The sequence below is a fragment of the Homalodisca vitripennis genome, chromosome 7, assembly GCF_021130785.1.
Source record: "Homalodisca vitripennis isolate AUS2020 chromosome 7, UT_GWSS_2.1, whole genome shotgun sequence".
Classification (NCBI taxonomy): Eukaryota; Metazoa; Arthropoda; class Insecta; order Hemiptera; family Cicadellidae; genus Homalodisca; species Homalodisca vitripennis.
In genome coordinates, this window is record NC_060213.1 from 145,904,908 (window position 1) to 145,919,727 (window position 14,820).

Below are 14,820 nucleotides of genomic sequence, written 5' to 3' on the forward strand. Positions count from 1 at the left end.
AAGCGAGTGTGTAAAGTAACTGGTTGTGTTACGAATAATGCTATGATCAAAGCGAGTGTGTAAAGTAACTGGTTGTGTTACGAGTAATGCTATGAACAAAGCGAGTGTGTAAAGTAACTGGTTTTTTTTTTTACGAATAATGCTATGAACAAAGCGAGTGAGTAAAGTAACTGGTTGTGTTATGAATAATTCTATGAACAAAGCGAGTGAGTAAAGTAACTGGTTGTTTTACGAATAATGCTATGAACAAAGCGAGTGAGTAAAGTAACTGGTTGTTTTACGAATAATGCTATGAAAAAAGCGAGTGTGTAAAGTAACTGGTTATTTTACGAATAATGCTATGAACAAAGCGAGTGTGTAAATTCTCTAGCAAACTGTGCACGTGCGGGTCACTTGATCTTATCAGATACAATACATAAATAACTGATGGAGATCTGACAGCCAGTTGTTTATGTACTGGTACAGTTCCAGAAGTAATAATCAAATATGTCTACAGCCCTATAAACGTGCGGTCTTACATTCTGAGTTCTAAGAACCCATACTATTTGTTCTTTATTATTGGGAACGCGTTCTCTCTCTTCGAATTTAAATCACTTAAATATAATCTAAAAGCCTTCAGAAATCTTATAATACATTTGTTATGTATTTAATTCTCGTAAATTTGTCCCATTTTACGGTACGGCCTATTTTAAGAAAGAATGCCCACGAGATATCCACTCAATTCCTTTAATAAACTTTTACTGCCAAAAATTAAATCCAAAAAGTAATTAAATACCCTAGAATCCTTACTGTTTATTCAATTTATCCTAATTTATTTCAGATATCAAAAAGCATTTTAATTAACTGTCAATAAGTCTAAAGTGACACATATTTGGAAACAGTGCCAAAGAATACAATGTGATTCACTGATCTATACCCCAATATGTACTATAAGATTGTATGCCTACTCTCATCCCTTCTCGTTAGTGGATGGATTTATGAATATATGTACAATTTTTTATTACGAGTAACGTATGATATGAGTACTTATTTTGATCAATTGCAGTTCTATTTAGGTTAGTAACAGTTTGCAAGCTGAGTTTTTGCATGGCCAGTACGATGATTTAAATTTAAGATAGTCTTGGTACCAAATTTTTATTTTTTTGGGGCATTGGTTTTCCTTTATTCAAAATTACTAGTTATATATATATATATATATATATATATATATATATATATATATATATATATATATGCATTAATTTTGTCAACAAGCATTAATTATTTGGTTACCTTGCAGCAAGACATTGGCTATTCGAGTAATGTGATGTCATAAGGTGTAAGGTATTTTGATAGAGTTTCGTGGTCTTTGTATATATTTTGTATTGCTTATTATCATTGTTCATTGGTATTTATTGATATTTATTAGGATTTATTGTTAATTATATTTGAGTATGTATGGTGTATAATTTATTTGTTTTTTGTTTATAATTTGTTTTCTGAATTTTAATATTGCATAAATATTTTTAATAGATGCCCACATGGCGGCTTAAATTAATCTAAGATACTAGACTGCCATAGATGTGTATTTATTGTTTTTTCAATTTACTAACTGGTCACACTACTTGTAAAATTGGTCAGTCAGTTTCCAAAAATGATAATGCTTTCAATTGCGCTTATATTGATTGGAAATAAAAATAATTTGTGTATTTACAAATCGGAGTATGACAGTTTTTAATGATTTTTGAAAATCGCATTTTAGCGAAATAAGAAAAAGTATTTGCTTATTAAAAATATACCACGGAAAAATCCATTACATTTTTGTAAAAATGCATGTGTTTTTTTGTGTGCACGTCACTCTCTACAATTGCATTTTCTATGAATTTATATATATTCGCAATTTGTCGAGTAGTGCATTACATACAAAAACTAATTAAAATGAAACGAATTGTGATGATCTACTTACCGACAGCCCCCCACTCTGGGTGTGCCAAATTGTTAAACCAGCCGTCATAGCGCTGCTTCTCGGTGTAGCTGTATCGCTTCTCTGTAACATAAGCATTAGAATAAACCAGTTGTAAAATTTGGATATAAAGGGTGGCCCTCTTGAACTAGTCAGAGTTATGGTGGGAAGGGTTTATTCAATACGAATTGTTGAGTTCAGGTCCGCTCAGTGCAGCGTGTTCCACCGTGGCGTGGTTAGGGGTCGTGCCTGGAACATCGTAGTGCACCTGATGACACCATGAGAATACCTCTTCATCTGGTGAATACATTTTGTGGTCTAAGTTTCTCTCATGTTCAAACGATGCTAAGAGTTTGTTTTTAAGTATTATTTGGATCTCTTTAGGCGGACGTTGACTCCAGATTCCAGGAGTCAACACTGTGACAGAGTCAGATTTCACACACTACATTAAGCGGAAAGTGTAAGGTAATGAACTCAACATTCTTATAATCAATTGATTAATAGGCTTATTGAAATGTTACACTTCTAGGCTTTTAGAGCTAGGATTACCCACCATTTTGATAAATAAACAGTGAAACGTCACGGAACAAAACGTTATCCCTTTCGATATTCCATAACGTATTTTCCATCTACGAGAGTTCTAAAAAATTCAGTGCATATTCTCTATACGTGCTCTATATTGTATAAAAAAAATTTCATTGGCCTCGTAACAAGCTGCGCGAAGTTCAACGATCGATATATTTCAAGTAATTTACGTTTAAGAATACTTCTATTTGATACTAATAATATTTCCGGTGCCATAGGTAAGTTTTACTTGCTTCTCCAGTCAAGATAATACAGATAGGCGGTTATGCCTTACCATTTAACGACCATAGGTTCTAAATATCTTCTCAGTACGACAAAACCAATGTTGAGACCAACGCAAGCGGACATACAAACCCTCCCTTTTCCACAACCAAACATGCAGGTAAACAAGAACTTTTTTACAGGCCCGATAAACTTCTTTTGTTCTGCTTTATCGCTTCTTTACTGTCTTTGCCAGATAGACCTTTTAGAAGAACTTTTGCTATATCAGAAGCTTCATATACCTGGTATTTATTATTATGTGCATTACTGAACGAATTTAAATTAGGTAAAGTTGTAAAAAATGCCATTCCGTTAGCAGGCAGAAGATCCAAGATTTTCTACTACAAGGTGCTCATCAGCTGGAATTAAAGTTTCTGTATGGTGAATGTACGAGTTTAACTTAATAATGGAGATGCGTAAAACATTTTATTTGAACCTCCTGGTTCTTATGTAATATTTTCAGCATGCCTAGAATAAAGACGTGGCGTGGTGATGGTTTAAGATTTGACAGCTGAAGAAGAGGGGAAACATCAGGTCTTGAAACGTCGTGTTTCCGTTGTTGTAACCCATAACGAAGGTAAATGTGCGTAATTATGGTATGCTCCCAAATTTCCCATCGTTTAAACAAAGTACTTTTGTGTGTTGCACAACGAACTCTTTGGGCGTACCATTTGCTTTGATTGAGAGATGTATAAGGAGATGATCAGGTCTCGGTTCAATAACAAATGGATAGATACCAAACCGATAATCTGTTGCAATGTAGGTAAACATCGCCGGAACCTAATTTAGAATGAAGGCCGGGGAACAACCGCAATCACAGCCTACACGATCATTACCGTGAGGCAACCGGTCGGTTATTTACCTAGTATGGTCGGCCTGCTACTGCCAACTAGATGTGATTTACCGCAACCGCCACACTGCCTCCTGGATCTCGTGTTGGAACAAATCACCGCATGTAACACGTTACGGCTCGGCCAGACACTTGACTGGTTTATGGACTAGAGATTTCTGCTAGGGGCATTCTATTTGAAAGTGTTTGTTACTTTTATAACAAGGTATGAGTACGCCTCTCCGCGTACCAGGCTTCATTGGTGCTGCATGCAAACTTTCAAGTGCATATACTCATTTTACTAGGCTATTGTCGTGTTCTCCACCGCTCAGCAAAATCCTATGGTGGCAGCACTAATAACAGCATAATTCAGAAATGAAAGTTCTGTAGCTTAGTTTGTTCTTGAGATATCGTACAGGCAGACTGAAGTGGGATTCTTTCCAGACCATCAAGTGATTCAAGAGATTTGCTTATACTCAGCCAGTAACAAAAGCATTGCTGACTGGATGAAAATAAACAACCATAAAAAATATTATATCGACAATAAAACTTAAAAACAGCTCATGCATGAATCACATATACAAGTTTGAATACGTACGTGAAGAAATAATAGTCATTTTCTCATTCAGGTTAAAGGGTATTTTCTTGCTGCATGCGCGAAGGACAAGAAACAAAATACCTATTTGTTTTTAATTAAATAAAAAATAATACGTTCCTTTATGTAGTCAAAAATAATTATTGATATAATATAACCGGCATTTTTACGAAATTATGATAATCTTTTGGAAATTAAGACAGTAGTTTGGTTGTAAGTCACGTTCTAGACTGGACTGGACAAGAAATTCTCAAAAACTTACCCGATGGGGTATTCCACATGACAATTTACATCCTAACATTAGTAAATGGATTGGAACATGTTGGGCATTAACAGCATGACTTATTCTAACGTTTACATTCTCAATAGCAGATGTTCTTACATAAATTTGGTATATAATTTCGAAGTAATGTTTTCTAAAATTCCAGGTGTAATGAAAAGACATAAGAATTTATATTTGTTATTAATTAACGCAAATTAGTCTTTGTGACTGAGTGGCTATCCTTATTTCGTATAAAGTTACTTTTGGGGTGTCAAAAAAGTCTCAATAGATCTGACAACCTTAATTGCAAAATCGCTTTATTTTCAGCTACAGAGTCTATGGTATCGTTTCTCTTTTAGTAACGATTTTGATAATCAACTGTTGATGAAGCATTGTCAATTGTCATTGGGCTAATTGAGTACCATTTTTCACTTATGAATATAACTTTCAACACAGTTGGAAGGAATCTGACGAAAGAATGTAATTTTCCACAAGTATAAACAGTCACCGTCTTGAAACATTTGAAAATTCTGTTTTAGTAACAATCTTAATCAAATAAATAAGTCCAATGCAAAAATACTGTTGGTTGTCATAATGTTATTTTCACAAATCTTGTTACAACATTTTGACCATTAGTGTAGATACATTTCAAACGAATGGATTGTACCGTATGGTCGGTCATGATTGGCCAAGTACGAAATGTATTTTTCCGAAAATGCAAAATTAAAATAGATTGATACAAAATCTATTTATACACTTTAGGATTTTCTCAGTAAATAAGTTGACAATGACAAAATGTTAAACGCAACAATAGTGAAAATGACACGCAACGCAGCCTTCTCACGAAGAGCCGGGAAATTTTACACAATATTTATAGCGAAATACTCAACACCAGCTGCTTGATGTCTTACAGGAATAGTTTTACACTAGGCTATAAACATTTCATGTAGTGGCGAATTACTCTATCTCTGCGCCGCCGTGAGGCTGCTGTGGAGCAATGGTATCCAGATACTGCTGTAAGTAGCAGACTGCCCATACATGGGTTATGTTATTTATACACTCGGTCGCCGCTCATTCCAGTAACTATTTCAATTAAATTGGTCGACTTCATAAGTCTCCACTCAATTCGGACCAGTTTTTTTGTGCAACTATTACATAATTTGTTTGCAGCAGAATGAAGTAATAATAAATTACTATTCTGATGAGTTGAAATAAACTGTATATCGCTTTCAAACATTGTTGTAATTGTGTTACAATATTATTTGTTACATTTCTTATTCAAAATGTCTATGGAAATATATTATTCGGATTGCAATTAATGAAGACAGCGGAGGACGGAATAACTTGAGAAGGTAACGAAAGAGGTAGAAAACTTTCAAAAGGTTGCAACTGCCTAGCCTCTACATTTTGGAAACAACGTTGTATTGTATGTCTAAATGTGCCTTGACTACGGGCCGAGACATTCATTCGTACGGGACTAGAGGCAGAGACTACTACCGAACTGGGAGACACAGGACGGTGGTTTATGAACGCTTGCCTTCACAGGTAGGAGTTTATTTTATTTACAGATTGCCTAATGAATTAAGAAAAGCCTTTACGCTTAAGGCGTTAAAAACTCTTTTGAAACGCTGTTTAGCGTCAAATGCATTTTTTAGTATAAAAGAGTTTCTGGAGTATGACTGGAGTATGACCACACAATAACGAGACTGGCTTTCGAACGAAGTAAGAAGTATTGGTGATGGATGAATGTGGAATGAGTGATCAAATATAAGTCTGAAGGAGACTTCGATGTGGTATATATGTCCAAGTTTTAACACGTTTTGACGTTTATTATACAAATATATTTTGTCTCCGCAATAAATATTTACTATAGTACACATCAAATCAGACATGAATTGTCTATCAAGAGTTATCGGACACAGACAGACGGATGGTCCCATTAACACTGAAATAATTAGAGCTATTTCTTATACCAAGAGGATTCTAAGTACCATGTTTCATGTCTCTGAATTGTCTATCAAGAGTTATCGCACACAGACAGACGGATGGTCCCTATTAACACTGAAATAATTAGAGCTATTTCTTATACCAAGATGATTCTAAGTACCATGTTTCATGTCTCTGAATTGTCTATCAAGAGTTATCGCACACAGACAGACGGATGGTCCCTATTAACACTGAAATAATTAGAGCTATTTCTTATACCAAGAGGATTCTAAGTACCATGTTTCATGTCTCTGAATTGTCTATCAAGAGTTATCGCACACAGACAAACGGATGGTCCCTATTAACACTGAAATAATTAGAACTATTTCTTATACCAAGAGGATTCTAAGTCCTATATTTCATGTCTCTGAATTTCTATCAAGAGGTATCACACACAGACAGACAGATGGTCCCTATTAACACTGAAATAATTAGAGCTATTTCTTATACCAAGATGATTCTAAGTACCATGTTTCATGTCTCTGAATTGTCTATCAAGAGTTATCGCACACAGACAGACGGATGGTCCCTATTAACACTGAAATAATTAGAGCTATTTCTTATACCAAGAGGATTCTAAGTACCATGTTTCATGTCTCTGAATTGTCTATCAAGAGTTATCGCACACAGACAGACGGATGGTCCCTATTAACACTGAAATAATTAAAGCTATTTCTTATACCAAGAGGATTCTAAGTACCATGTTTCATGTCTCTGAATTGTCTATCAAGAGTTATCGCACACAGACAGACGGATGGTCCCTATTAACACTGAAATAATTAGAGCTATTTCTTATACCAAGAGGATTCTAAGTACCATGTTTCATGTCTCTGAATTGTCTATCAAGAGTTATCGCACACAGACAGACGGATGGTCCCTATTAACACTGAAATAATTAGAGCTATTTCTTATACCAAGAGGATTCTAAGTACCATGTTTCATGTCTCTGAATTGTCTATCAAGAGTTATCGCACACAGACAAACGGATGGTCCCTATTAACACTGAAATAATTAGAGCTATTTCTTACACCAAGAGGATTCTAAGTCCTATATTTCATGTCTCTGAATTTCTATCAAGAGGTATCACACACAGACAGACACACGGTCCTTTTGATCCTGAGGTAATTAGAGTTACTCCTTCTACCAAGAGGAATCTAAGTACAACGTTTCAAGTCTCTGAATTTCTATCAAGAGGTATCACACACAGACAGACGGACGGTCCCTATTAACACTGAAATAATTAGAGCTATTTCTTATACCAAGAGGATTCTAAGTCCTATATTTCATGTCTCTGAATTGTCTATCAAGAGTTATCGCACACAGACAGACGGATGGTCCTTATTAACACTGAAATAATTAGAGCTATTTCTTATACCAAGAGGATTCTAAGTCCTATATTTCATGTCTCTGAATTTCTATCAAGAGGTATCACACACAGACAGACACACGGTCCTTTTGATCCTGAGGTAATTAGAGTTACTCCTTCTACCAAGAGGAATCTAAGTACAACGTTTCAAGTCTCTCTGAATTTCTATCAAGAGGTATCACACACACAGACAGACGGACGGTCCTTTTGATCCTGAGGTAATTAGAGTTACTCCTTCTACCAAGAGGAATCTAAGTACAACGTTTCACGTCACTGAATTTCTATCAAGAGGTAACACACACAGACAGACGGACGGTCCTTTTTGATCCTGAGATAATTAGAGTAACTCCTTCTACCAAGAGGAATCTAAGTACCACGTTTCAAGTCTCTGAATTTCTATCAAGAGGTATCACACACAGACAGACGGACGTCCCTTTTTGATCCTGAGGTAATTACAGTTACTCCTTCTACCAAGAGGAATCTAAGTACCACGTTTCAAGTCTCTGAATATCTATCAAGAGGTATCACACACAGACAGACGGACGGTCGGACCGAAGAACAGACATTTCAGTAAGGCTCTGCCTAATAAATGTACTATTATATATTTCTATTTTAAATTACATAGAAATAATATTAAGAGCGAAATGTACTTAAGCACATATCTCAAAATGCATATTATCAGAATACCCTTACACATTCCATTAGTCAGTGTTGTTGGTTAATTTGCAGACCAAAAACCTCCGTTAGGATTGGACAGAGTTTTATGGTGACAGGTTAACATGCTTCAGCAATTAATGGCGGGAGAGTGCAACCATAAATAATCACCTTCGCGGCTCACCAGCCATGACGTGGCCACAGCGAATTCCTAAACATTAGGCTACTCAAATTGCGCGAGTTTTCCCGTAGTGGATGTTTTATCCATTATAATAGGTTTTACATTTTAATATTCAGTCCAAGACTCCTTGTTATATTTATGATAATTTAGGGCATCCCTTTGCCAAAATCAATACTGATGAGCTTATCCAAGTGACCATTGTATACCTATCGTCCGATTTAATGGCCGTCTTACATTGGTGGACTCATCGCGTGGTTCTGTATGTCTGTCTACCGTACAGGAGCGTCCTTTGGACGCCTGGAAATTCAGTTGTATAATCTGAGCCGTTGTGTAGATGTGATACGGTCTCGGTCATTTCAAAGTTACGCACTTTGTTTTCTCTCAGGCAAAGTAGATACCCATGACCTATTTTCTCGTATTCGTTGTATAGTTGTACCGTCGTCGGAGCCGTTCTGAAGACACGGTCCGGCTGCGTTCGCTCACCCTTTTGTTCTCGCGGTAGTAAAAGTGTCGCCCGAGCCTTTTTGGCCTCTTTTTTCGTATTCTTTGTATAGTGTCGGAGGTGACATGGTCCGATTGCGGTAGCTTATCCCTCATCCCATGAAAGTGAAAGTGACTTGTTCTTCCATGGATCCCACTGCAGCCCTAGAGGCCCTGGCCTGGCTGGAAGTCCCCCCCTCGGATGAAGCGAGGCAAGAACCAAACATCGGTGAGTTGGCATCTAATCCTCAAATGTTCCCTTTATACCGCATGTCTCACAAGTCCTTCCATTTCTCTCCTTCCCTCTCTCCCTTTCCCCCCCTCTCTCTATTTCTCTCTCTCTCTCCCTCTCCACTTAACATTTTGTTCCTCCAGCTCATGATCTTTAATTTCTTAATTTTATTTGTAACTCTTTGTGAAGGTTACAATATAAGAAAGACATAGATAATTCCTTTTTAATATGGCGAATCCCTCCTTAGCCATATTCTGTTTGTCCTCATGGTGCACTGGACTGTGCGTGGATCTGACCAAACAAAATAAGGAAATAATAAAGAGTCTGTATCGTACAAGGTCGAATCTGATAAAAAGTGCTTCTGTCCCAGACAGGACTTGCATTATCTGTAACTCCAATTCGAAGACATACGCCTTAGATCGTGTGACAACTGGCTCTCCCACACTACATTCCATTTATGTTATTCGAAAGTTTAACCATCCCTGTAAGTACTTGTCTCAGTGGACAATGGTCGAAGCCGTAAAGTTTGAGAACGAAACAGGTTTTCTACCGAGTACCTATGATGTAACAGGGATGTCTGTAAGTCTGTATGACATTTAGTTAAGTGAATAAGCTGCAAGACTTTTAACTAAATAATTAATAACGGGCTATTATTAATTATTAATGATAGACACACTGATTAAACTAAACGCTTTGTTGATTTCGTCACATACACAATACTAAGTCACAATAAGGAAATACTGGAAGGACTTTTGTGACTTCGGATATTTCCCATCGTCACGTGTTGAATCTATAGAAAGTTTCAAGGACTAAATCTATCCTCTTCTTCAGTTCTAAAAATGTAATATTTAAGGTTAAGGAAGTGAAGGTTTTATAGTGATAAAATGGCAACATAACAAGTTTTACATAATAAGTTGAAGCGTGTGTCTAAGGTTCTCAGCTATGTGGCTTGTGCTTGTTTAACCTTAGGTAATTAAATTCTTTTACATTTGGAGAAGAGGATAGATAGATCTAGATCCCCAAAACGTAGTGTTTTATACATTGTATCGCGTAACGATGGCAAACGTCCGAAATCCTGTTGTGCTTTCAAACTAGCCATCGTCAACATAAATTTTAAATAAAAAATCAGATACTAGTATAAAACAGTTGTCAGTCATTCTTAAACTTCAAATATTTGTTAAACGCTTATACTCTTAAACTGATGTATTGCCGTTTCAAAATGCAATTTCAACTCCTACAAAGGACCATTTCAACTACAAAATAAGCTAAATTTCGTAAGTATTTTAGTGCATACCATATAAATGAAATTACAGAAATAGCAGGATCCTTCAATTAACAGGATTCCACCAACAAACGTTCAAAAAGTAGTTTGTAAGGGAAGGTCCCTTACAGAGAAAAGGTAAGCCAGTGGAACTTAACAACAATATATTTTGATGACTGAGAAAATCTCACTGATGATTGAATTGTTAAACTTACTCATACCCCTAGAAAATATGGGTAATTTTTCTGTGCTAATAAAAATTTCACATTGAATTTGATTGTTTTAGTTCTTAAATCGTTCTCGAGATGCGGGAAGACATGTTCACACAGGAACATTTGAAAATTGTATAATCTATCCACACACATTTATTTTGGATGGGGTTTCCAAAAATATCCGAAATAGTGCAGTTTACCGTAGGTCTCTTGTGGGTGAACGTCTAAGAATCACTGAATTATAAGAATATTTCCGTTTGCAGCGAATTAAACGAATAAGGACGGGTTACAGGACAGAGTGTGTAACTCGCTCAATAAGCCTACAAATTGCCCTCACAGAGTGGACACGCCCGCTATAAGTTTCCCAACCAAGGACCAACCAGGCCGGGCCTGCAACCGTTTAATGCCTGTTTTACAGGCGGGTAGGTGAATAAACAGGTTGAGTCAACTGTGCAATATCGCCTATCGACCCACTTTGGGTCTCATTTTCGTGACGCGGTCGGACACAGACGTCGGAATGAAGTAATAAAACCATAACAGGCCCATGAGTTCAGCGCATTACGGCCGCTTTAATGCTCTACCGACTCGTTTCAATCCGTTTTCGGTGCCGGCATTTTGGGACCGGTCGACACACAAGTTCACCACCAGCAATGAAATTCTAATGGAATAATACAGAAGTTCGCAAGCATTTGTGAATCGCACTGCAAGGACCTTATATAGCAAAATCTTGGTTTCTTATACGTCATTTGCCTGTCCACACAGTATAAGGTCATCTGTATCATCACAGGATTCCAACTATTCTGTGGAATGAAGAGTTGTGAGTCCTATACAGGAGATTCGATAGAGATGGTGGACATAATTTCCAAGAGAAAAAACACTATTCATTCGACTTCGCTTACTGTGGCATTTGATTTACTCCCCATATTGAATTGAATTGAATTTGAATTGAGGGACCATCTTCACAAAGAAGGTATCTTTAGAGATACTGTAATCGATTCTTTAAGTTGCACGATGAGGAAAATGAAACTGTGGTACATTTCTGGACTGAAATGTCTCTTGACTGAACTGTGTTATCGAAGGAACTTCCCTCAACAAAATCTGGCCTGTTGTTGTGTGCGTTTGAATGACTGCTGCAACTATTATTTTTTACAGTTTAATTTATAATTTTGGGTTGCGTAATAACCTGAGGCCCATTGCTTAATGTCTGGTCACTCTTAAGAAGAGGAAGGCGCATTGTACCGTATTTACTATTAAATTTCACCTTAAACACACCCAAGCGCAGACTGAATTAATATTAAAATTTTAAAAAGGGCAACGAATTCGAAGTTTTAAACAAAAATTTGAAAATATTGAATTTGAAAGATCCTAAAATGGCTGCATATTAACTTTTAGAAGCAAGAAGTCACCCAACAAACTGAAGAAACGTACAAATTTAGCAAAAATGGAATATAGGTGAAAGTTATGTAAATTTAAAACTAATGTTGAAATTAAATGCTTTCGGAAACATATTTTGGCCGTGCCGGTTGCTAGTTATTTGATTTTGGATCTAACTATCTAACTCTAATATAGCGCAGATTTAAATCCTGTCTGTAGCACTGTTGATCAGTACAATCGATCTTGTCCTGTTTCGACTTTCCTCCTTATTCTGTATGATAAGGTCCCGCAAAGTCCAGTAGGCTAGCATAAAGGTTAAAAGGGGATCGGTCTCGCCTTAAAAAACACAGATAAGTGAGATTATACAAATTATATCTTACAACATCAAAACTTTATGTTTAATTACACGCTTTGGAGAAAAAAGCTGATGATAAGTACCATAGACCTTGTACTTTATCGACTCTCCCCCTTATTCTGTTTGATAACATCCTTGCATAGGCCAGTTGGCCAAGATGACGAGCAGAATAAGACTGAAAAGCGATCGGATTCTTTTAAAAAGATGATCCTAATATGTCCCATGGCACCTATTTGAATAAATTTGCCTATCACACGTCTCAAAAAAAAAAAAAAAAAAAAAAAAAAAAAAAAAAAAAAAAAAAAACACAAAACAAAACAAAATACCAACAGATCATTTATAATATAAGATCGTCAGAGAATCGTTGCGCGGTCAAAAATTAAAATGTTACAACTTCTTAACAAGCTGCTGTAGTTATTGTGTGGGGTGATCACAAGCATTCATACGATGTTAAATATTACTAAATGTTAATAACAACAATACTTTTCCAAATGGTTTATTTTTTGGACGTGGCGTTTCGGAACCAAATGTTTCATCATCAAGCAACTACACAAGTAAATATTTACATTATTTTTGATTAAAATACCATATGGTGTAAATATCCAGATAAAAAAATTTTGGAAATATTTCAGCCTGTATGATAAATTAGATATGACTACAGTTTCATTTTTGAATAAATTGAGAAGAAAGAAGACTTAAATTTTTTATAGGGCCCTCTTCATTGTTTATAAGTTTTTATTTATTTCTGATTATGTGTAGTGTTTCCCAAGCAATTAAGTTCATTGGTTTTGTTACTTCTTTTATTAATTTTAGATTTTTAATTGATTTTCTGTGTCCTTATTCAATGCAGTGCTTAGCTACAGCAGATTTATCAACTCTTTCATGTTTTGTGTACGATGCATACTCTTTAAATCGTGTTTTTATTGTTCTTTTGGTTTGTCCAATATAAATTTTGCCACAGTCGCCGCATCCTATTTCATAAATTCCCGATTTATTATCATTTGAAATTTTGTCTTTAGGGTTTCCTAAAATTTGGGATAGTTTGTTGCTTGCTCTATGAGTGACAGTTTTATTTGAATGTTTTGCATATTTGGTTCGAGAAAGTGTATGTTGTTCAAATAAATTATTATTTTGTGTCTTGAGGTGGCATTAATATTGTCTTCTCTTTTATAGTTCTTCTTTTCAATGCTTTTTTAGTGTATTATCAATAACTTGTGTAGTGTAACAATTGAACGTAGCAATATTTCTTATGTAATTTTTCTTTAATGTAGTTTTCTGTTGAAAGTGGTGTATTTAAAAGTCTGTACAACATTGAATTAAATGTTGCTATTTTTTGTGCAGGTGGAAGGTTAGATTCATTGATGATAAATCGTACTGTATGAGTTGGTTTCCTGTAGATATAGAATTCAAATTTTGTTTCCTTTCTAATCACCAATACGTCTAAAAATGGGATACCATTGTTTTGTTCAATTTCATTTGTAAACTTAATAGTAGGGTAAAACGAATATAGAGTTGTGATAAAATCTCGTAGGTTTTCAGTTTTATTAAATGTTGTAAAGTCATCATCGATGTATCGTATCCATTTTCTTGGGAAGTGTGTCATTTCAGATTTGACTGTAGATTCAAAATTCATACAATGATTGAGTTTCTACGGTGATAAAATCAACTCACTTTGGTTAAACTATACGTATATATATATATATATATATGTCATAACGCTTCTGAACAAAGCCTTTCGGTGGAAATCGATGGAATATTGACAGGTCACGCCTTGCAGCAGGGACTCAGAGTTCGGAAATCTGGAACTGGAACGACTCCAGCGAGTCCTTCAAGGATAGTAGTAGACAAAACCTGACCTGGCATTGCCCAAGATTTCGTAATGCCCTCATATTGACAGGTAGCCCCAACTGTGGCGTAGACCCCTGCCTCCGAAGAGTTACGGTCGGGAAGGTAGAGGCTGAGGAGTGGAAGGAACATGAGTTATGGAAGGGCCGACCGCTACCTCATTGCTATTGGCAAACGAAGGTAATGTCTGTTGTTAATGCTGACTTATATTCTGTTACAGGTTGTTATTACCACCTGTGTCCTTGATAGTAACGAATGACCCCACTGTGTTAGAATATGTTGAATGTACTTGTAAGATCGAAGAAACGCCAGTTAGACTGCAGTGGTATTGTACAGCTGTTGAGAATGTTCGAAGCTTTGATACAAAAAAGTAAAACCGCTTGGTAACCCCAAAATGTTA

General features: G+C 36.0%; 1 protein-coding gene across 1 annotated transcript in view; it reads right to left on the reverse strand.

Moving 5' to 3' along the window:
* Nucleotides 1-14,820, reverse strand: part of LOC124366471 (dual oxidase) — a 264,644-nt gene that overhangs the window by 172,013 nt on the left and 77,811 nt on the right. The window contains exon 2 of the mRNA XM_046823052.1: nucleotides 1,946-2,026. Within this exon, the coding sequence (XP_046679008.1) occupies nucleotides 1,946-2,026 (81 nt within the window). The remainder of the gene's footprint in view (nucleotides 1-1,945; nucleotides 2,027-14,820) is intronic.